Source organism: Nomascus leucogenys, chromosome 19 (assembly GCF_006542625.1).
Source record: "Nomascus leucogenys isolate Asia chromosome 19, Asia_NLE_v1, whole genome shotgun sequence".
Lineage (NCBI taxonomy): Eukaryota > Metazoa > Chordata > Mammalia > Primates > Hylobatidae > Nomascus > Nomascus leucogenys.
The window spans coordinates 58,900,090-58,923,421 of NC_044399.1; the positions used below are offsets into that span (position 1 = coordinate 58,900,090).

General features: G+C 40.2%; 2 protein-coding genes across 8 annotated transcripts in view; one reads left to right on the forward strand and one right to left on the reverse strand.

Annotated features, from left to right (window-relative positions):
- The window catches only part of BABAM2 (BRISC and BRCA1 A complex member 2), a 574,233-nt gene that overhangs the window by 489,707 nt on the left and 61,194 nt on the right, over nucleotides 1-23,332 (reverse strand). The gene's annotated exons all lie outside the window — the stretch shown is intronic.
- RBKS (ribokinase) overlaps nucleotides 1-23,332 on the forward strand; it is a 108,683-nt gene that overhangs the window by 33,860 nt on the left and 51,491 nt on the right. For all 5 annotated transcript variants that reach the window (XR_004027070.1, XR_004027069.1, XM_030800434.1 and 2 more), the window contains exons 3-6: nucleotides 7,143-7,206; nucleotides 8,131-8,193; nucleotides 11,943-12,107; nucleotides 22,806-22,897. Coding sequence is in view for 3 of the 5 variants with exons in the window: in XM_030800434.1 (XP_030656294.1) it covers nucleotides 7,143-7,206; nucleotides 8,131-8,193; nucleotides 11,943-12,107; nucleotides 22,806-22,897 (384 nt within the window). In the remaining 2 variants the exon portion in view is untranslated. The remainder of the gene's footprint in view (nucleotides 1-7,142; nucleotides 7,207-8,130; nucleotides 8,194-11,942; nucleotides 12,108-22,805; nucleotides 22,898-23,332) is intronic.

Below are 23,332 nucleotides of genomic sequence, written 5' to 3' on the forward strand. Positions count from 1 at the left end.
GGAGGGTTCTTGGCTTTGCCCAGGCAAGAATTTAAGAGTGAGTCAAGGATAAGAAAAAGCAACTGTGTGGTGGGGGGGGGCAGTAAGAACACTTAACTTGAGATCTACCTTCTTAAGAGCATTTTAAGCATACAATAAAGTATTATGAACTATAGGCACGATGTGGTACAGCAGATCTCTGGATCTTATTCTATCTTGCCAAATGGGCAGGAGGAAACTTGGAGGTGATGGATGTTTATTACACTGATTGTGGTAATGGTTCCACAGATGTATGCATGTATTCAAACCCATCAAAATGTATACATTAAATATATGCAGGGTTTTTATTATAATTATATCTCAATAAAGCTGTTAAATATAAAAAAAAAAGAAAAAGCAACTTTGATTGAACCAGTGCTGCACAGCTAACCGATAGGCTGTGTGCCCAGAGGGTAGTGTATGGGCTGTTAGCAACTACATTTACATGTACTTTAAATTATATGCTAATTAAGAGGCGGGTTATTCAGAACTTTTTGGAAAAAGGGTGGGGAATTTCCAGAACTATATAAGGTAACTTGGGCAAATTACAAATGCCATGGGCCATTGCCATGGCATTTGTAAACTATCTTGGGTCCAGTAGGAGTGTCTTGTGTCTTGTGCTAATGAGCAGTGAGAGCAACTAGAAGTCGCTTTCCTCGTTTCAGCTAGCTTCTTCATTACACCATGTTTTGACCAGATCCTGCTTCCACCAGCATGGTCCAACCGGAAAATAAGACCTGCTGGCCTCCTAACTCGGTACATTAAGGCGGTGCTGTTCAAAGTCCAGTCCTCAGGCTGGTGCCAAGCTGCATGCAGATTGTCACTGGTCCAAACAGTACAGGAATTGAGAGTAAGCAGTTAGGATCATTTATAGCAATTTGACAGAATAACTTTATAGCTGTTGAATATAATAGTAATAATAAATTAGGCCTTGTAGTTTGTATGACTCTTTTTTGTTTTCATCTCCTTGTTATTGTATTTTATAAAATTGTTAGTCCACAATGGATTGAAAGCAAGAAAAGGAAAACAAGGCCAGTGCTGCTCCACAGATAGCTTGAAAAGCAGTGCATTAGAGTATCCATCACCTTAACCAAAAAGTACCTTCTGTGCTAGATTGCTGTGGGAGAATCATCTGATCATGCACTGAGATTTTCATTTTCAGAGATCAAAAATTAGTCACCAGGTCTTTCCAGGTAATATATAATGAGGTGAAATCTGTCCTTTCCTGAACTCTGTTGAAAGACAGCTAGCTATAATTAGTTGGCTATGTTGATTGGAATACTTAGCCATATGTTCAAACAAATGATCCTATAACCAAGCAAATAATATACACCTTGTATAAGAAGAAATGGTAGAAATGAGAGAAAATAACTGGATTATCTCAAACCTATCACCACTCTCAGATAATCAGGCCTAATAATGGTGATTGTAGCATTAACTTTGTATATTAAAGGTCTTTATTTTTTTCTGAGACAGGATCTCACTCTGTTGCCCAGACCAGAGTGCCATGGTGCAATCTGGGCTCACTGCAGCCTCAACCTCCCAAGGCTCAGGTGATCCTCCTGCCTCAGCCTCCCAAGTAGCTGTGACTACAGGCACATTCCACCATACCCAGCTAATTTTTGTATATTTTGTAGAGACAAGGTTTCACCATGTTGCCCAGGCTGGTCTCAAACTCTTGAGCTCAAGCAATCTGCCTGCCTTGGCCTCCCAAAGTGCTGGGATTACAGGTGTGCACCACCATGCCCGAAGGCTTTTTTTTTTTTTTTTTTTTTTTTTTTTGCAGAGATAGGTTGCCTAGGCTGTAGTGCTATGGTGCTACAGCTCACTGCAGCCTCAAACTCCTGGGCTCAAGCAATCCTCCCACCTCAGCCTCCAGAGTAGCTGAGACTACAGGCATGCAGCACCACACCCAGCTAGTTTTTTAATTTTTTGTAGAGATGGGGTCTTGCTGTGTTGCTGAGGCTGGTCTCGAACTCCTGTCCTCAAGCAGTCCTACTACCTCAGCCTCCCAAAGTGCTACGATTATGGCATAAGCCACCATGCCTAGCCTAAAGGCCATTATTAAGGTAAACACCCCTTTATCTAGGATTTAAACAACCAGCAAGCTTTCATAACTGAGATTTTATATATTTTTCTTATGTATTTTGTTATAAGGCCACAAATGACAAGTTAAAAGTTAGTATGAAGGATTTATTCAAAAAAGCAACAGCTGGGTTTTGTATGACAACAAATGCAACTTAGTCTCCTCAACTAGCTATTCACTATAACCCTCAGGCACTGAGAAGTGACAAAATGTCTTCAGTTGCAAGGATTAAATTATATTCATCTTAGTTTTAGTGTTAAACATATTTTCTGTATTCTAATGCTTTGAAATCAGTAACCTGTTTTAATATATGTGATAACTTCTTGAGCAGAATATTCAATTTCATGTGGCCTTGGGTAGGATATTTTGATCTCCTATGTTTTATTCACCCCAAATGTATGTTGAAGAGTAGAATTACTGGATGGTTTCTGCCATTTGAGGATTCCAAGCAGCCTAAACAACCATTCCTCAATCACTTTGCAAAATAGAAGTTATGGTGCTGACTGAAGTTGCCCTCCTTAGCTTCAGGTCATAGTTCTGGACTCTGGAAGCCCTGCCAAAGCTCTCCTTCAAAGCAGAAGGAGCCCTCCCAGTGATAAGAGTGAAAGAAGCACCTCAGCACCCTTAGCTGAAGAAATGCTCTTGTTCCTCATACACCCAGCCCTTTTGCTTTCCATGACCCTTGCTGCATTGTCAAATACAGAGGCCACTAGCCACATGTGGATATTTAGATTTAAATGTAATCAAAGTTAAAAAATTGAATTCCTCAGTCACACAGTCTGTATTTTGAGTGTCTGTGTTGGGCAGAACAAATAGAAAACATTTTCTGTATTGGACAGCACAGATATAGAACATTTCATCATTGCAGAAAGTTCTATTAGATGGCACTACTCTACAATATTCAGGGCAGAACTGAGCCTGTGATTTCCAAAGAGCATGTTGAGTTCTGAGAGTTCCCTTCTGGCTTATGTGCAAGTAAGTGCTTGTCCGTAGTTGCTCTTGACCTGGCTTCCTTCATGTGGAACAAGTTAACACATACAGGCTATCTCAGACTATGCGGGTTTCCAAGAATCTTTCTGCCCAACAGTATTTCACTGCTATAGTCAAAAGAGTGTGAGAGTGCCTTCAAGAAGGCTGTTGGAAACAAAACCTTCTATGGAACCATTCTAGAATAGTTTGGGTGCTTGTAGTCATGTTCCTTCAAGAATGCAACATGACAGCCGGACGTGGTGGCTCACGCCTGTAATTCCAGCACTTTGGGAGGCTGAGATGGGCAGATCACCTGAGGTCAGGAGTTCGAGACCACCCTGGCTAACAGGGTGAAACCCCATTTCTACTAAAAATACAAAAATTAGCCAGGTGTGATGGTGCATGCCTGTAATCCCAGCTACTCGGGAGGCTGAGGCAGGAGAATCGCTTGAACCCAAGAGGCAGAGGTTGCAGTGAGCCGAGATTGCACCATTGCACTCCAGCTTGGGCAACAAGAGCGAAACTCCGTCTCAAAAATAAAAAAATAAAAAAATTTTTTTTAATAAAGAACGGAACATGACTACAAGATGGGTCCAAGGAAAATGAACAGAAGGGCAACTAATGTGATCAACTCCTAAAGAATCTCCAGTAAGCTTTTAGGAAGTCTAGACTAACAAATACGAAATCGCCAACAATATAAGATGGTATTGAACTATGGGCTTGATTAGGAGTATCATAGGAGGTCTGGAGATGAGAGGATTAACAAGGGCCAGAGTAGGGAAGGTAGACCTTAAGTTGATACTTGAAAAACAGGTGAGGTTTGATTTAGTGGAGGAGAGAGGGCAAAGGACTTCTAAGTTCTCAGAAATGATGGTAAAGAAACAGACAGGTTTCTTTCTATTGATACATCCAGAAAGGAACAATTTTCTGTGGAAGAATAGGACACACCAGGAGTGACTGAAACCTGGATTGAGACATAGTCCATTGAAGTAATGCTCACCTGCAGGACAGAAAAATAGAAGTTCAGTTCAGAAGTATAGTTCAGAGGTAGCAAGCCTAAAGGACTACAGGAGCCAAGCAGGTAACAGAAATTGCACTAGGCTAGATGAAGTCAAGAGTCTATGTGTACTTTAAGGCACTCACCTCTCAGTTCCAGGTGGTTTGCCTTGCAGGAATGTGGACCCAGTGTTACCAGAACCTCTGAATTTTCAGAACCTCCTGGACATCTGTCTGTTTTTGTGAAGTCTTCTAATATTTAAGTATTGAGAACTAATAAACAAAAATAGCAGGGCATTTATACCAAAACCTGCACACAGATATTTATAGCAGCTTTATTCATAATTTCCCAAACTTGGAAGACATCCTTTAGTAGATAAATGGATAAATAAACTCTGGTACATCCAGACAATGGAATATTATTCAGCCCTAAAAAGAAATTAGCTATCAAGGCACAAAAAGACACAGAGGAACTTTAGTTGCCTATTACTAAGTAAAAGAAGTCAATCTGAAAAGGCTACATACTGTGTAATTACAACTGTATGATATTCTGGAAAAGGCAAAACTATGGAGACAAAAGATTAGTGGTTGCCAGAGGCTAGTGGGGAGAGGAGGATGAATATACGGAGCACATTTTAGGGTACTGAAACTATTGTGTATAGTGTATAGGGTATAGGCTAGTGGGGAGAGAAGGATGAATATACGGAGCACATTTTAGGGTAGTGAAACTATTGTGTATAGTACTATAATGGTGGATATATGACATTTCACATTTGTCAAACCCTATATTCAACACCAAGGGTGAACCCTAATGTAAACTATGGAGTTTGAGTAATAATGATATGTCATGTAGGTTTATCCATTGTAACAAAGTACCACTTAGTTGCAGGATGTTAATAGTAGGGGATACTAGTTGCTGGAGGAGACAGAGAGTATATGGGAACTCTGTGCTTTCTACTCTCTTATGCTGAGAACCTAAAACTGTTTTTAAAATAAAGTCCATTTTTTTAGAAAACAATAGTAGGGCAAACAAAACATATCTAGCAGTCAGATTCAACTTTCAGCCCACCAATTTACAACCTCTGCTGTGGATTCAACTGTAGAGTTCAAGCCAAAGTCCAGCCAAGGTAGCAGTCAGACAAATGTTAAGCATTAGAGAGGTATGGGAGAAGAAAACAAGGGTGTCCTGACTAGCACAGTGACAGTGATTGCGGCACCACGGAGGCCAGAAATGGACAGTAGGGAGATGTCAATAAGATGCCAGCATTGGTATCAAAGGCCTTGCAATCATAGTTTTCTGGCTTTGAGCCACAGACCTAAAGGCCTGGCCCCTGCAAATGGCTGGCCAGGCAGAGAAGAGTGCCTGTTCTGACAGAGCTAGAGGGCTAACCAGATGATTAGGATACACACTCATGCTGTGACAGAAACAGGGAGAGATCCAATTACCAAAGTGGACCACAAAGCACGAATGTGGTCACAGGATCCAGGCACAAACACAGCTGCTTAAATTATGGTTCAGTGGTTCAGGGTTACACTAGGCACTAGGCTAACTAGCTTTTTTTTTTTTTCTTTTTTTCTTTTTTTTTTTTTTTTTTTTTTTGAGATGGAGTTTTGCTCTGTTGCCCAGGCTGGAGTGCAGTGGCACAATCTCAGCTTACTGCAACCTCCGCCTCCTGGGTTTAAGCAGTTCTACCTCAGCCTCCCAAGTAGCTGGGACTACAGATATGCGCCACCACACCCGGCTGATTCTTGTATTTTTAGTAGAGATGGGGCTTTACCATGTTGACCAGGCTGGCCTCGAACTCCTGACCTCAGGTGATCCATCCGCCTTGACCTCCCAAAGTGTTGGGATTACAGGCATGAGCCACCGCACCCAGCCTGAAGCTAGTCAGGACTTTGTTAATAACAGACAATAGACAGACACCCAGTTCAAAATAGCTTAAGCAAAAAAATAAAAATAAATAAAATTTTTAAAAAGAATGTATTGCCTCATGTAACTGAAAAGCCCAGTGGTAGAGCTGGCTTCAGATGACTTAGAGGTCCATTAGGCTATTAGGAGTCTATGTCTGTTTGTGTCTGTCACCCTCCTGCTTTCTGTTATGTTTCTCTGTTTTCTTTCTAGTTGTCTCCACATGGTGAGCCCCAGTGGCTGCAGGCTTACATTCTCTTATAGCCAGCAGTCTTACTGGGAAGAAAACTTGTCTTCCCTGGTAGTTTCAATAAAAGTCCCAGGATTGAGTCTTATTGGACTAGTTTAGCTCACATGCTCATTCATGAACCCATCACTGTGACCAGGGTGGTGGAACACACTTTTTTTTTTTTTTTTTGAGACAGAGTCTTGCTCTGTAACGAGAGCTGTAGCGCAGTGGCATGACCTCGGCTCACTGCAACCTCCGCCTCCTGATTCAAGCAATTCTCCTGCTTCAGCCTCCCGAGTAGCTAGGACTACAAGGAACATGCTTTTTAATCAGGCCTGGGTCCCTTGGCCAACCTAATCTTGTTCTCTATAGAATGGGACAGAAATAGGTGTCCAAAGGAAAAACTGAAATACCTTTAACAGAATAAATGCTAGGATGCAAAAACACAATTCCATTATACCAAGTTACCCAAGTTAGCTAGGGCCTTTAAAATTTCCTTCTCTTTGCTTCCACCTGTCAGTGTCAAGGGAGAAGATAAAAAGATTCTGGAACATCAGGCAAGTCATGACAAAGATGCCCATATTTACAGTAAAGTACAAACAGCTGAGATTCTTCATAAATATTGAGGATTGATGATGGTAGACAACTCTGTCTCAGTGGGAATTATCACATGAACAGCTCAAAATGAGAATGACTTAATGAGTGATGTTCGTTAAATACTTCACATTTTAAGTAGGATATAAGTGAAACATTATTATATAACAATTCTTTGGGCTGCAATCAAGTGTAGCATCTTATATTAAGAACATTAATTAGTTAATGTTTATAAAGTACTATGCAGATATGCCCTTTTAAAATGCTAAGTATTCTAAAAACTACATTGTAGCATTTTACTAACTCAAAAAGATCTAATATTCATTATTTCTTTGGTACAGGTTGGCAAAGATTCTTTTGGCAGTGATTATATAGAGAACTTAAAACAGAATGATATTTCTACAGGTAAAATTCCCACCTTTTTAAAAGTTAGTGTTTATAGCTTTTTTCTGTGATTTTGTTATGAGAAAAATTGAATCTAGAGGAGAATTACTAGTCCTTCCCCTGGTGGCCAGATAATTTTTATGCACAGCTTTGTCCATTCTTGCTTAAATGTCCTTTGGTTGATTCTTCTATGTACATTCCTCCAGATGGGAATAAAATGATAGGAGGTTACAAACCTTCATCTCATGGATATGTGACAAATGACAAGGAGAAAAAGATGCTGCATTTACAAAAGATGTTTTAAGAACATTATAGCTGGCAACAATCATTCGAAGCCACAGAGGCTGAAACCATTATTTCACAGAAGAGAAAACCAAAGCCCAGAGATGTTCTGTGGTTTCTCCAAGAGCACACAGTTGGTTGGAGCTAGAGCCAGGACTAGAATGAAGATCTTCTGACTCCAGTTCAGGGCTCTTTGCTGCTACCAAAGGCTGCCTGGTCAACATTTCTGTTTATATGCCAGACCTTGATTCTTGGTGAAATAAGCTTATGAGAATGAAAATAATCAAACAAGTTCATTTTATAGATTTGACTTTTACTTTTTATCTCAACTCTGACATTCCTTTCAATGAAGAACATAAGTGTGTTGGTCTAGAAAAATGCATATGTATACAATTATGAATAATTGGGGGGAATTGAAAGTAGGAGCAGTTTGGTGGGTTGTTACTAATGCAGAGAAAAGGTGCAACTACATGTAAAGCTGTCTATTTTTCTTGTTGTATAGATGATGGGTATAAATTAGCACTAATTACTTACTTTTTTATCATTCCAGATGGTTAAAGGTTAAAAAGTTTTTCCAAGGATTAGTGTCGTATTGAAATTGTTAAAATAAATTATCCATGCCAGTCTGCATACATGTGATTGTAATTTTCTTTTTTCTTTCAGAATTTACGTATCAGACTAAAGATGCTGCTACAGGAACTGCTTCTATAATTGTCAATAATGAAGGTAAGTGTTTTGCATATTGGAGTGTCATTTCATAAGACAGTATATTTCCAGAGTTAGATCAGAAGCACCAATTTTTACCATAATCCTATGGACCTCTTACTATACCCCCCACTCCAAGGCCTAAAACATAGTTCTTCCAATCCAAATATAAACGTGTTTCCCTTTATTAATACTTCTCACATGGATCATCCAGATCAATTTTCAGACAATTTTCAAAATTGTCTATCCAATATATATGAAGTTGCCTCAAAATAATATGTATATGCTATAATGTCCCCATTACCCTTCATGTGAACTTATCATTGACATTTGTCTCTAAAAGCAGTCAAGCATTCATCTGTCATTTCAGTTACACTAGGTAAGTAAATGTAAATAGGTGCAAAGAAAAGTTTGATGAGTCATATTTATAGACTATGTTCTGAGCAAATGGCAGCAACTAATTACATCCAACTTATCGTTAGTGTTCAATTTTGTCTTTCAACAGCAATCAAATCTCAAAAGTCTATATATACAACAGTCTGCCACAAGGCTTTGCCATAGCTGATACATTTATCTTTTAAAATAGTAATTGGGCCTGGCACAATGGCTCACACCTGTAATGCCAATGCTTTCAGAGGCTAAAGTGGGAGGATCACTTGAGGCCAGGAGTTCAAGGCTGCAGTGAGCCGTAGTCCCACCACTGCACTTCAGCCTGCATGACAGAGTGGGACCCTGACTCTAAATAAATAAATGAATGAGTGAATGAATGAATTAATTAATTAAAACATTGGCTGAGCATAGTGGCTCATGCCTATAGTCTCAGCACTTTGGGAGGCCAAGGCAGGTGGATCATTTGAGGTCAGGAGTTCAAGACCAGCCTAACCAACATAGTAAAACCCTGTCTCTACTAAAAATGCAAAAACAATTAGCTGGGCCTGGTGGCACATGCCTGTAATCTCAGCTACTCAGGAGGCTGAGGCAGGAGAATTGCTTGAACTCAAGAGGCGGAGGTTGCAGTGAGCCAAGATCGGGTGACTGCACTCCAGCCTGGGCAACAGAGCAAGCCTCTGTCTCAAAAAAAAAAAAAATAGTAATAACCTTCAAGTCAAGTTTTCATAATTCCTGCCAACTGTTTTAATTATAAAAACACCTACATAAGATTTTTTAAAATCAGAATCAATATTCAGAAGGACCAAGCATTTCATGGTGCACCTAGGACAGAAACTCACATGTTGTGGAGAGTGTGCACTGTGTTAAATTAGGATTTGTCACAATGTATCTTTTATTTATCATGTAGCTTTGCAGGATCATTTCTCACAGAAAATACGGTATTTTTAGCTCAACTTTAGTGATTCCAAGTTGCAATAATAATGATATATTTCACCTAAAGGTGGTAGATAAAAGTTTTCATTCTGACTCTAGAAAGCCTATGTTCATTTAAGCTACACTTTAAGTAATTATTCCTGCCAACAGCAGCTCATTCCTTGTCTTAAACCTCTTTTTTTTTGTTGTTGTTGTTCTAGGAATATTCTCAAGTTCTCTTTCTTATCTATGAACAAAATCTGCATTTTCCATGCAAAGATATAATGTAATAGTGTGTGTCAAGTGTCTATTTGGTAGACCTTGCCTGGTTTACAGTGTACGGTAATGCCGTCAAGAGTATAGGTGATAATAGAAGAATTAGGACAAATACACAGAAATGGGACAATCAGCTCCTTTAAATGAAGGAGTGAGTTTGCAAGATAAAGTAATGAGTTTAGTTTTGACAAGTTAAATTTGAGGCATGAACAAGCTAGCCATGTTGCATTGTCCATCAGACATCTATAGTCTTGGGCTTGCTGCTTAGCAGCTAAGGCCAGGCCAAAAATTTGGATCTGGGAGACAGCAACATGGAAGCAGTAGTTGACTCCAACAGAGAAAATGAGGTCACTGAAGAAAAGGAAGGAGAGATGCTGTCTTTCAGCAAGTGGGAACTTTGAATTTTTCCAGGACTGAGGTTAGGTTTATGCTGAACCATCCCCACTTTATTAAGTCTTCCTCGTGGCCAACAAACACATCTGTGGTAAGATGATAGGATAGAATTTGTTCTGTGTTGAGAGGTGATTTTAGGTCATGTCTGTACAAGATCAGCACGAGCAGCCTGGAGCACAGAAAATGCCTGCTACAACTCATTCCTCCAGATCAGTGTTGTCCAATAAAAATAAAATGCAAGCCTCATGTGGAATTTTAAATTATCTAGTAGCCACATTTAAAAAGTAAAAAGGAACAGGTAAATTTAACTTAGGCCATATATTTAACCCAATATGTCCAAAATATTATCATTATAGTGTGTAATCAAAAATTTATCTTGGCTGAGTGCAGTGTCCCACGCCTGTAATCCCAGCACTTTGGGAGGCCAAGGCAGGTGGATCACATGAGGTCAGGAGTTCAAGACTAGCCTGGCCAACATAGTGAAACCTCATCTCTACTAAAAATGTAAAAAAAAATTAGCCAGGCATGGCGGCACACTCCTGCAATACCAGCTACTTGGGAGACTTAGGTGGGAGAGTTGATTGAACCCAGGAGGTGGAGGCTGCAGTGAGCCAAGATCGCACGACTGCACTCCAGCCTGGGCAACAGAGTGAGACCCCGAAATTTATCTTAATTTTTTTTTAATTTTTAAAATGGTAAGAATGAATGGATATTTTACCTTATTTCCTTTGTACTATCTTTGAAATCCACTTGTATTTTTTTTTTTTTCTAAGACAGAGTCTCACTCACTCTTGCCCAGGCTGGAATGCAGTGACGCAATCTCAGGTCACTGCTACCTCCACCTCCCAAGTTCAAGCGATTCTCATGCCTCAGGCTCCCGAGTAGCTGGGACTGCAGGCACACACCACCACGCCCAGCTAATTTTTGTAATTTTAGTAGAGATGGGTTTTCACCGTTTGACCAGGCTGGTCCTGAACTCCTGACCTCACATGATCTGCCCACCTCAGCCTCCCGAAGTGCTAGAAATTATAGGTATGAGCCACTCTGCCCAGCCAGGACTAGCCACATTTCAAATGTTCAATGGCCATGTGTGGCTCTTGCTCATGACTACCATATTGGACAGCACAGCTCTTAAGGGTTCACCTTACAGATGAAATGCACCACCACCCCTCCCTCATTCAGGTGGGATTATAGACAGCAGCTCCAAGTAATAAGAATATATCAGATTCCTTAGTTCTGTTTCTGTTTGATCCATTATAGTATAAGCCAGATATCCCTCTCTCTTCTATATCTGATACAATTTTCTGTCTGTTAGATATTTAAAATGTGTTTTGATTGACAGAATCACTTTTTGGAATACCATAGGGTACACACATGAACTGCTTGCATACTACAGTGTCATACAAGTTTATTCCTATTTATACTCATCTCTACGGCATCTGTCATTTAGGATTCAGAACATTTACCGCATACATATACCAGCTATTTTCTATAAAAGAAATGTTTAAAGTATGTTATATGTCATTTCTCAACTAATATTCTTTATATATAAGAATATTGGGAAAATCTTTTTAAGATTTTGCTTCAGGTGATCAGAATAATATGAATCTTACAGAGATATTATAAAAGATACATTTGGAACTCAAAATTCAAGCTGAATAACCTAGAAATGTTAAAATTAATACTTACAACACATTTTGTATAGTGACTTTACAAGGGCAATTGTATTCATAACACTACAGGATATCATTTGCTTGGCTTTGTTTAGTTTTAATATAATAGGTGGAATTTCTTTATAGGCCAGAATATCATTGTCATAGTGGCTGGAGCAAATTTACTTTTGAATACTGAGGATCTGAGGGTAGCAGCGAATGTCATTAGCAGAGCCAAAGTCATGGTCTGCCAGCTTGAAATAACTCCAGCAACTTCTTTGGAAGCCCTAACAATGGCCCGCAGGAGTGGAGGTAATTATACATATTTTTCATTCTTTCTATAAAAGCTTTTATCGCCATCTTAATTAAAGTTAACCTTTTAAGTTAAGCAAAGCAATACTCTTTCTGTCGTAAAATATTCTTCTTCCATCTGTGAGATTCTTGATAATGTTAGAAAACCTTACAAACAGGGTAAAAAAAACATGAGTAGCATTTCCGAGATCCCACAATATAAATCTTCAATGTAGTTGGCAGAAATGGTACAAGTAGAATTAGAATTCCTGTAATCCCAGCTACTCAGGAGGCTGAGGCAGGAGAATCGCTTGAACCCGGGAGGTGGAGGTTGCAGTGAGCCGAGATTGCTCCGCTGCACTCCAGCCTGGGTGACAAGAGCGAGACCCCGTCTCAAAAAAAAGAATCCCTGAAGCAGCCCCTTGTCCAAGGTACACTTTAGGTGGTGAAATGTTTTCTACTCTGAGAAGCAGAGGTTAAGCTGCATGTCATACATACAAATACATACATACATACATACAAACAAAAGTAACTGGGGCAGCCCAGTTACTTTTTGACAAACATCTCTAGGAATTGAAGATTAGGTTTTTTCTCCTTTTTGTAAAACTTTATCATCTTTCAATAAACAACAAAAGATTATTTATGTGTAATATTTTCTATATTATCAATGTCCATTGACATTGCCTCTTTTGTTTTTGATTTTGGAAATTTTCAAACCTACAAAAGCAGCAGAATTATACGATGAAATCCATCACCCAGCTTCCAGTTATCAACCTGTAGCTAATCTTGATTCATCTTTTCTCCCACTCACTCCTTTTCTCGCCTCCAGCAAATAACAGACTCTTTAAAAATCCAGATAATTTCTTTGTTTGCTTCCTTTTCACCACTGACTAGTGGGGAAAGCATCTTCTGAATTAGAATCCCATTTCTGTCCCTTGTCAGCCTCGTGGTCCTAGCAGAATTACCTGATTTGTCTGAGCCTTGTCAGTAAAATGCATGTAGAAATACTCCATCTGCAGAATTGTTCTAAGGATGGAATAAAATAAAATAGGATGCCAAGCATGGTGTAGTACATGGTGGTAAATCCCAATTTTTTTCTCTTCAATCCACTTCTCTCTTTAAAGTTAGGATAATATCCTGATCAAGCATCATTTGGTGAAAAAATCAAAATAAATAGTAGCCACTCTAACATGATGACTTCTTGATATTGTGGCAATAGTTGTGATTTTTTTAAAGAATAAAATAGAGAACATTGACTTTTTCTCAAGATACAAAATTAAAAAGAAAAAAGAAAAAGAACAGTGTGTGTATGTGTGTTTATATAAGTGATTTCTCCCAAAGTGTATAGTGTTCTACATAGAAATAAATGGAAAATAAGTCACTGAAATGATTTGTGGAGAATTTTAAAATGTTCATCCTGATTTAACAAATTTTCCTCTTGGCAAAACATGCTGTGGTAAATTTTCATTGACATTTAGTGTATTTTTAATTGACGTGAGGCTGTCAGAAAGAATTCTAAGCCAAAACCCATTTGGTTCCATTTTCTCGGAGTGTCACAGTAAAGTCTAATGCTTATGGTTACGCATTCTCTGCACCGTGCCCATCTCAGCAGAGTGATGTGAATACAGGGTGCCACCCTGTTCCTGCTCTTGTCTTTCTTTGTATAGATCAAAGCAACTTCTCTTTTTTTCCTCCTGTCCCTTGCTGCTCAGAGATCACTGTTTCCTCTGTCCTAGTCTAGTTGCCTGTTACCTACCCAGCTTGTGAAGGAGAGAAAAGTACAGCAGCCACAGTTGAGGATCTAACCTTTCACAGGTGAGAATAGAGTAATCCGGATGGGCAGGCAGCCTACCCTGGGGCTGTCATTGGGTGGGGTCCAGAAAGGCTTCCTCCATCTCCTTCCATGTAGCTCTTCCAGTTGGGAGCTGGAGGACCCAGGGTAGCAGGAAGGTGGGTAGGTGACGGTGGGCCACAGACCAGTTGGCCTACTTCACACTTTCACTAAGAGCCAGCATGCCTCGGTATTAATTCTGCATGAACTTCCTTATATAATAATATCAGAAATAGTAATACCATGCATTTATATGTACTTTACAGCTTATAAAGTACTTTCTTACACATTTTATCCTCAGAAAAACCTTATGACAAAGATATGGCAGGCATTGTTCTCTCAGATTAAAGGTGAGAAGACTGAGAGGTTAAGTCATTTGTTCAACCAGTGTCACACTTTAAGTTGAGGAAACCATGATTTCAAACTCTTAAGACCCAAGTTCTGTCTCCTAGTTTAAACCACACTTTAAACTGCCACAACCCGTTGATTCCAACAAACTGAGCCTTTATGAAGAGTATCTCTAGAAAAGTCAAGTCCATAAAGTTTAACACGGTCCAGCACGTGGCCTAAGCTTTATGTGTTTTTGCTGCTCAAGAAACAGAGAAGAGGCTCTAAAGTGTTTTCAGCACTGTAACCCCAATAGAACACACACACGCACACACACACACACCAACACACATGCACACAAGCACACACACTCATCTGTCCATTACTCACTCAGTCAGGTGGCTTTCTCTGGCCCAGTCAGCTGGTCCCTATTTGGTAGATACTGGCCAGATGCAGCTTAGATTCTATTCCATGAGGAGGGTGTGTGTGTGTGTGTGTGTGTGTGTGTGTGTGTGTGTGTGTGTGTGTAAAATGCGTCATCCTCGTATGCAAGAAGAGCGGTATCCCAGCACTTTGGGAGGCTGAGGTGGGTGGATCATGAGGTCAGGAGATCGAGACCATCCTTGCTAACATGGTGAAACCCCATCTCTACTCAAAATACAAAAAAATTAACCGGGCATGGTGGTGGGTGCCTGTAGTCCCAGCTACTCGGGAGGCTGAGGCAGGAGAACAGTGTGAACCAGGGAGGCAGAACTTGCAGTGAGCCAAGACTGTGCTGCTCCACTCCAGCCTGGGTGACAGAGTGAGACTCCGTCTCAAAAAAAAAAAAAAAAAAAAAAAAAAGAAGAAGAGTGGTATAATGAAAGGAGAGCATTGGTTTGGGAATCATGAAATATGGCTTTAAATTCATAATCAGTCAGCAAATGGGGGATCTCAGTCAAGTAAGTCAGTTCCTCACTCTGGACGTCACTTTCTTCTTCTGTGAAACCACAATTGGGCTGACAGCTCTCACAGTTCTTTCATGTCACTTTGGACTGATCCCAGAGCAGAGTGGGCTTAATGATCTCTTGAGCATTGAGCACCCTACCCATTGCCCCAGGAAGCTGCCTATGTGCTGAACAGCATTATTCCATCTTCAAGAAGGATGATAAAGTCATCATCGTCATCATCATCTATGGGTTTTATTATCACAGTTCCATTATCTTTACTGCTTACAGGTAGTGAATTTTGAATTAAGCACATTGCATAACTAGATTATGCTAATATATCAGTTATGAAAATCCAGAGGAAAAGATCCCTACGTCTTTGAATATAGTGTCTCAAAACTCTCTGTCTCTATCAAAATGAAAGCATTGATTTTAAAGACACAGCAGCTACAACACCAAAAATCGGTAGCCCTGTATAGCCCCCATCCTCACCAGGCCACGATGCTCTGAGGTAGGCCCACTGAAGAGCCAATGCTGCAGCTGCTTGTGATGAAATTATGCATGTTGGTTCTGGTCTTTATATCCATTTCCAAGCAAATGGAACAGTACATGAACAATTATAAATAATTGAGATTGTAAAATTGCCAAAGTTAAATTATCAGTGTGATACAAAGTATGTTTTAATGCCACTTCAGTCCTTTTGCCTTTGGCAAACGAAACTTCTTGTCTGGCCATCCAGACTTTCACAGTGACATTGTCCAGCACATAGCCCAAGCTTTGAGTGTTTTTGCTGCTCAAGTCACAGAAAAGAGCCTCTGGAGTAATGGACAGCAAAGCCAGTATTTTGAGTATCCCAACATGCTCACAGTGTCTTCGCCTAGGGTGATTTTCTTCCCCTGTTTCTCTGAGCTAATAATTAGGGCCTTCCTAACTGTCCAGCCCCTGCCCTCCATGACAACACCATAAAGAGTTTCTGCCTCATTTTCCTGCCTTTTAGCCTATACAACTGCTCCTCCAGGCCTCACCAGTTCCTTATTGACATTATTGTGCTATCCATTAACATGCAGTTAAGATAACTAGGAGTTTAGTTCATCTAACACTGTAATCAATAATAATTACTGTTGGGTGCTGCCAGTCACCTCTGCAACTCCAAGTTACTCCATGGTACATTCTGTGTTCTCCAGCTCTGCCTGGTCCCAGGATGACATCATGGCTTCCACTTTGTCTATTACAGATTTGCATTCTTCTTTGATTAACTGCATCTACTAATTTATGTTTCTTTCATTGTGGTAGAGTATGCTCATTTGTGGTAGCACAAGCCAAGAAGAATCCTTTCTTTATGGCATTTACACTTTTCCCCTAAATTTAGTTACCAGTCAGACTCTAAGCCTGTGTATCCAGTTACTATTGAAGAATGCTGTCCCTCAGTAAAGTACAGGCAAATAAGATTGATTTTTATACAGTATTTACAGTAAAATTATAGAATTCCTTATTCTAGCAATTGATACTTAAATTTTAATGTAATTTTTTCCTTAAAATTTGTTTTTGTTGTGGAAAATTTCAAATATATATAGACATACAGAGAATAGTATGGTAAACCTATATATACTATCATTTAGCTTCAACAGTTAGCAACATGTGGCCAGTCTTTTTTTCTACTTTTAAATTCCATCTTTTATTTTAGACACAGCGGGGTACATGTGCAGACTTGTTTTTGTTTTGTTTTTGTTTTCTTGTTTGTTTGTTTGAGATAGAGTCTCACTCTGCCCGCCCAGGCTGGAGTGCAGTGGCATGATCTCAGCTCACTGCAGCCTCCACCTCCCAGATTCAAGTGATTCTTATGCATCAGCCTCCCAAGTAGCTGGGATTACAGGCATGCACCACCACACCCAGCAAATTTTTGTATTTTTAATAGAGATGGTGCTTCACCGTGTTGGCCAGGCTGGTCTTGAACTCCTTTCCTCAGGTGATCCACCTGCCTCAACCTCCCAAAGTACTGGAATTACAGGCATGAGCCACCGCACCGGGCCTTCATATGCAGATTTGTTACATGGGAATATTGCGCCCAGGTAGGAAGCATGGCACCCAATAGGTAGCTTTTCAACCTGTGCCCCTCCCTGCTCCGGTACTTTGTAGTGTCTATTGTTCCCATCTTTCTGTCCATGCATACTCAATATTTAGCTCCCACTTATAAGTGAATACATGTGGTATTTGGTTTTCTGCTCCTATTTTAATTTGATTAGGATTATGGCCTCTAGCTCCATCCATGTTGCTGCCAAGGACATGATTTCATTCTTTTTTATGGCTACATAGTATTCCATGGTATATATGTGCCACATTTTCTTTATCCAGTCCACCATTGATGGGCACGTAGGTTGATTCCATGTCTTTGCTATTGTGACTAGCATGGTGGTGAACATACAAGCACATGTTTCCTTTAGGTATAATGATCTGTTTTCCTTTGGGTGTGTACCCAGGCATAGGATTGCTGGGTCAAATGGTAGCTCTATTTTAAGTTCTTTGAGAATCAATCTCCAAACTGCTTTCTACATGGCTGAACTAAGTTACATTCCTGCCAACAGTGTATAAGTGTTTCCTTCTCTCTGCAGCCTCATCAGCATCTGTTGTGTTTTGACTTTTTTTTTTTTTTTTTTTTGAGACAGAGTCTCACTCTATCGCCCAGGCTGGAGTGCAGTGGCACGATCTCGGCTCACTGCAAGCTCCACCTCCCAGATTCATGCCATTCTCCTGCCTCAGCCTCCCAAGTAGCTGGGACTACAGGCACCTGCCACCACACCCGGCTAATATTTTTGTATTTTTAGTAGAGACAGGGTTTCACCATGTTAGCCGGGATGGTCTCAATCTCCCAATCCTCGTGATCTGCCTGCCTCGACCTCCCAAAGTGCTGGGATTACAGGTGTGAGCCATCTCAGCCAGCCCTTGACTTTTGTTTGTTTGTTTTTTTATTATACTTTCAGTTTTAGGGTACATGTGCACAACGTGCAGGTTAGTTACATATGTATACATGTGCCATGTTGGTGTGCTGCACCCATCAACTTGTCATTTAACATTAGGTATATCTCCTAATGCTATCCCTCCCCCCTCCCCCCACCCCACAACAGGCCCCGGTGTGTGATGTTCCCCTTCTTGTGTCCATGTGTTTTCATTGTTCAATTCCCACCTATGAGTGAGAACATACGGTGTTTGGTTTTTTGTCCTTGCGACAGTTTGCTGAGAATGATGGTTTCCAGCTTCGTCCATGTCCCTACAAAGGACATGAACTCATCATTTTTTATGGCTGCATAGTATTCCATGGTATATATATGTGCCACATTTTCTTAATCCAATCTGTCATTGTTGGACATTTGGGTTGGTTCCAAGTCTTTGCTGTTGTGAATAGTGCCGCAATAAACATACGTGTGCGTCTTTATAGCTGTTTTGACTGGTGTGAGATGGTATCTCATTATAGTTTGATTTGCATTTCTCTGATGATGAGTGAAATGATGAGTAGTTTTTCATATGTTTGTTGGCCCACTCGTGTGTCTTCTTTTGAGAAATGTCTGTTCATGTCCTTTGCCCATTTTTTAATGGAGTTGTTTTTTGCTTGTCGATTTATGTAAGTTCCTTATTGATTCTGCATTATTAGACCTTTGTCAGATGCATAGTTTGCAAATATTTTCTCCCATTCTGTAGGTTTTCTGTTTATTCTATTGACCATTTCTTTTGCTATGCAGAAGCTATTTAGTTTAATTAAGTCCCACTTGTCAATTTTTGTTTTTGTTACAGTTGCTTTGGGGGACTTAGCCAAAAATTCTTTGCCAATGCCAGTGTCAAAAAGGGTATTTTCTAAGCTTTCTTCTAGGATTTTTATAGTTTGAGGTCTTACATTTAAAATATTTAATCCATCTTGAGTTAATTTTTGTATATGGTGAAAGATAAGGGTCTAGTTTCATTCTTCTGCATATGGCTAGCCAGGTATTCCAGCATCATTTATTGAATAGGGAGTCTTTTCCCCATTGCTTGTTTTTGTCGCACATGGCCGATCTTGTTTTATCTGTATCCTGCCTCGTGGCTCCCTACCCCGCACTGCCACCTTGGATTATGTTGAAGCAAAACCCAGATGTTATATCATTTTGTTTATAGTATACCTGCTTTTTGATGTGAGATACTATTACTATTATTTTTTTTTTTTTTTGAGACAGAATCTCACTCTGTCACTAGGCTGGAGTGCAGTGGCGCGACCTCAGCTCACTGCACCCTCCGCCTCCCAGGTTCAAGTGATTGTCCTGCCTCAGCCTCCCAAGTAGCTGGGACTACAGGCGCGTGCCACCACACCTGGCTAATTTTTGTATTTTTAGTAGAGACGGGGTTTCACCATGTTGGCCAGGATGGCCTCGATCTCTTGACTTTTTGATCAGCCCCCCTCAGCCTCCCAAAGTGCTGGGATTACAGGCGTGAGCCACCATGCCTGGCCAGATACTATGTGTTTTAAGAGTGATGTCTTTACTGCATACAGCACTTAACCTGTAGTCAAATTTAGTCCCATCAGCTTTTTATAACTAACGGCTCATTAGTTTAGTGAGAAACCTCTCTGACATTTTTTTCTTCTGTGTAAGTGTATAAATGTAAATACACATATAGTTATGTGTGCTTGTTATTTGTTCTTATTAAAAAGGGAAGGTAGGCCGGGCATGGTGGCTCACACCTGTAATCTTAGCATTTTGGGAGGCCAAGGTGTGAGGATCGCTTGAGCCCAGGAATTCAAGAACAGCCTAGGCAACATGGCAAAACCTCATCTCTACCAAAAAAAAAAAAAAAAATTGCCCAGGCATGGTGATGGGCACATTAGTCCCAGCTACTTGGGAGGCTGAGGTGGGAGGATCACTTGAGTCTGGGAGGTGGAGGTTGCAGTGAGCCAAGACTGCGCCACTATACTCCAGCCTGGGTGACAGAGCCATCTCAAAAAAGGGGCGGCGGGGTGGGTGGGTAGTACAAAACTGCCTTGTTCACTTATAAATAAATTATGGAAATCTTTGACAAACGGAGATCTACTTTACTCTTTTTAACAGCTGTAGTGATTTACATCAGACATGTGTCATAATTCTTTTTTTTTTTTTTTTTTTTTTGAGACGGGGTTTCGCTCTTGTTGCCCAGGCTGGAGTGCAATGATGCGATCTTGGCTCACTACAGCCTCCGCCTCCCGGGTTCAAGCGATTCTCCTGCCCCAGCCTCTGGAGTGGCTGGGATTACAGGCATGCACCACCATGCCCGGCTAATTTTTGTACTTTTAGTGAAGACAGAGTTTCACCATTGTTGGTCAGGCTGGTCTCAAACTCCTGACCTCAGTTGATCCACCCACCTCAGCTTCCCAAATTGCTGGGATTACAGGCATGAGCTACCAATCCCAGCCTATGTCATAACTTTTTAAACCAATCCCCTTTAATAAATGTGTAGGTTTCTTTTTGTGTTTTCTATTGCAAACAGAGCTGTACAAACAACATTGTATATCATCTTTGCATGCTTATGGATTTCTGTAGGATGGGTTTAGAAAAGGAATTACAGGATCATGCATCTTTTGAGGGAAAAAAATTGATCTTTTAAGAATGGCTCTACCATGTTGTTCCACACTTGTAGCTTGCTCTAATCTGTGCTCAAATGCTGATGAATGTAGATTTGTGGATTACACTAGGTGAGCAGTTGTTTCCATTTAATGCTTGAGGAAAACTGGGAACAGTATATTGTTCTGAAAACCTAAAAAGTTTAAGTGAGTGTGTTAGAATACTGGACAATGAGAGCCTTTATGTGTAATTGACACCTCTAAGACCTCTTAGAAGTGAGAGAACCAATGAGAGAGACTGTTGCCAGGCTACAAACTCCAGAAGAAGGCAGAAGAGATGGGTGGACAGGCGGGGGTGTTGGGCTATCTGTAAAGGACAATATAATAACAGTAATAATCCTTTACATTTGTACAGCAGGTTAGATTTTACACTGGGCTTTTACATCCGTTTTCTAATTTAAGCTGCACAATAACTCTATACAAAAATCTGAGCAGCCAAAAATATACCATAGAATTTCTGTGGGTGGACATTCTGGATTCTGAAATAACAAAAACGTGGGAATAGTGTAAGCCTATACTGGACAAGACCCACTGACTGAATCAATATGCTAGGTAAGACCAAGGAAGGTGCAGAAGTAGACTAGATGTCGTCACCAGGCTGAAGTAGTAGACAGTTTCCATTAGCCACGTGCTGATTAGCATCTCCCCATGAATGTGGAATGCATTAGTGCCAAGCTGGCTATGTGAGAGCCTCCTGGAGAACTTGTGAACATGCAGATTCCCTGATCTTACCCCCAGAGATTCTGATTCAGTGGGTTTGAGGTCGGTCCTAGAAATTATGCATTTTAACAAGCTTTTCTAGTAATGCTGATATGCAACCAAGTTTGCAAATCACTGTTCTTGAAGTCTCTGAGAACTACAGCTAGAAATTTTTACACTATGGGTCTATAGTCAAATGAGACTACTTAACACACAAATCAGTGGACCTGGGTTGAGAAAAAGAAGACTAACCAATCTAGTACTCAAGTGAATAAGTGCTTTGACAAAGAAGGAGCTTCCTATGAATGTAATTTCTAAAGACTTGAAATATATATATATATATCTACATTTACAAAGTCCCAAACCAAAGGGTGTTTTAAAATATTGTGAATTGGCATTGAGGTATGTGTTGGTGTGGACAGAGTCCTGGCCTAGAGAGGCCACTTTTTTTCAGAGTGGACCAAACCCTGAACTTAAAGCCAGAGGACCCTGAGTAGGGGTCCATCTTAATTGTGTCCCAGTGTATGACCTGAGACATAGGACCTCATCTTTCTGAGACTCACTTTCCTCCCTCTGAAAAATGGCCATGATATTCTCATTTCCCTGTGTCTGCTGTTCCCATCTATCCTTCTCTTGTAGCCTCTCCGTCTGAGCTAGCACCAGCCTCTGATTGAATTCCTCCTCTTTTCTCAATCTTTTTTTTTACATTCCCAGATTGCTCACAGAAGCCAAGAATGTAAGCTTTTGTGTAAGTGTATATGTTTACAGGAGTAATTGTGATATATTTGGGAGGCATACATAGGTGTACAAAATATGCATATGCACATGAGCTTCCTGCTTACTGTTCCCACCAGGAAAATTCTGAACCTTTCATTGTTTATTTTCTATCATCTCTTTATCTTCCCTGGAAAATGGGTTTATGAACTAGCCTTGAAACCAAGCACTTAAAGTAACCCACAAAAATGTCCACCAGCCTGTTCACATTCACACATGTCCTTTCATGCCACAGTATTTTTACTTTTTTCTAATGCTCTTGTTGCCTTTGCCTTAACTCTATAATCACATTGACTGTAATATTGCTCTTTTCCCTGGGAGCTGAGATGTTGTAAAGTACAAAGTAGAGAAAATGGAAATAGGGAATTGGTACCCAGCTGTCGTGGAGATTGAGATTTCAGACTTTTCTCTACATCCGTAACTAAGTGGATATTTAACCAGATGAAGACAAAAATGAACTCGGGGATTTTCCCTACTGAATGTCTGTAAATGCACCGTGTTAAAAATGAAAACTAGTAATAACCCCCTTTTCCATTCCTTTGCAGTGAAAACCTTGTTCAATCCAGCCCCTGCCATTGCTGACCTGGATCCCCGGTTCTACACCCTCTCAGATGTGTTCTGCTGCAATGAAAGTGAGGTAAGGGTGAATTGCTTTGCTCATTCTATGAGAAACCAAAAGTTCGTGCAAGTGGATAAAGCAAAGGGGCAGAACTAACCACATCAATTTGATGACGTGAATTCTCAGGCATGGTGAAAACAGATTTTTTCAGTTTACTGAGGTGTGGAGAAAAGGAAATTAGTAAATCCCAGGGGGAAAAAAAGGACTCTCTGAGTCACTTCCATATTCTGGCACTTATCAAACCTCAGTTAATTTTAGTCCCTTCCTTGCCCTCACACTGTTGGTGTTTTGTTTTCTTTTCTAATTATTTCATATTCTGAGGACTATATTAAAGTTGCCAGGTTTAGCAAGTAAAAATACAGGATGCCCAGTTAAATTTGAATTTCAGATAGATAATAAATAACATACCTAACAAATTTATACTGTAAAATTACCTGTCATTTATCTTAAATT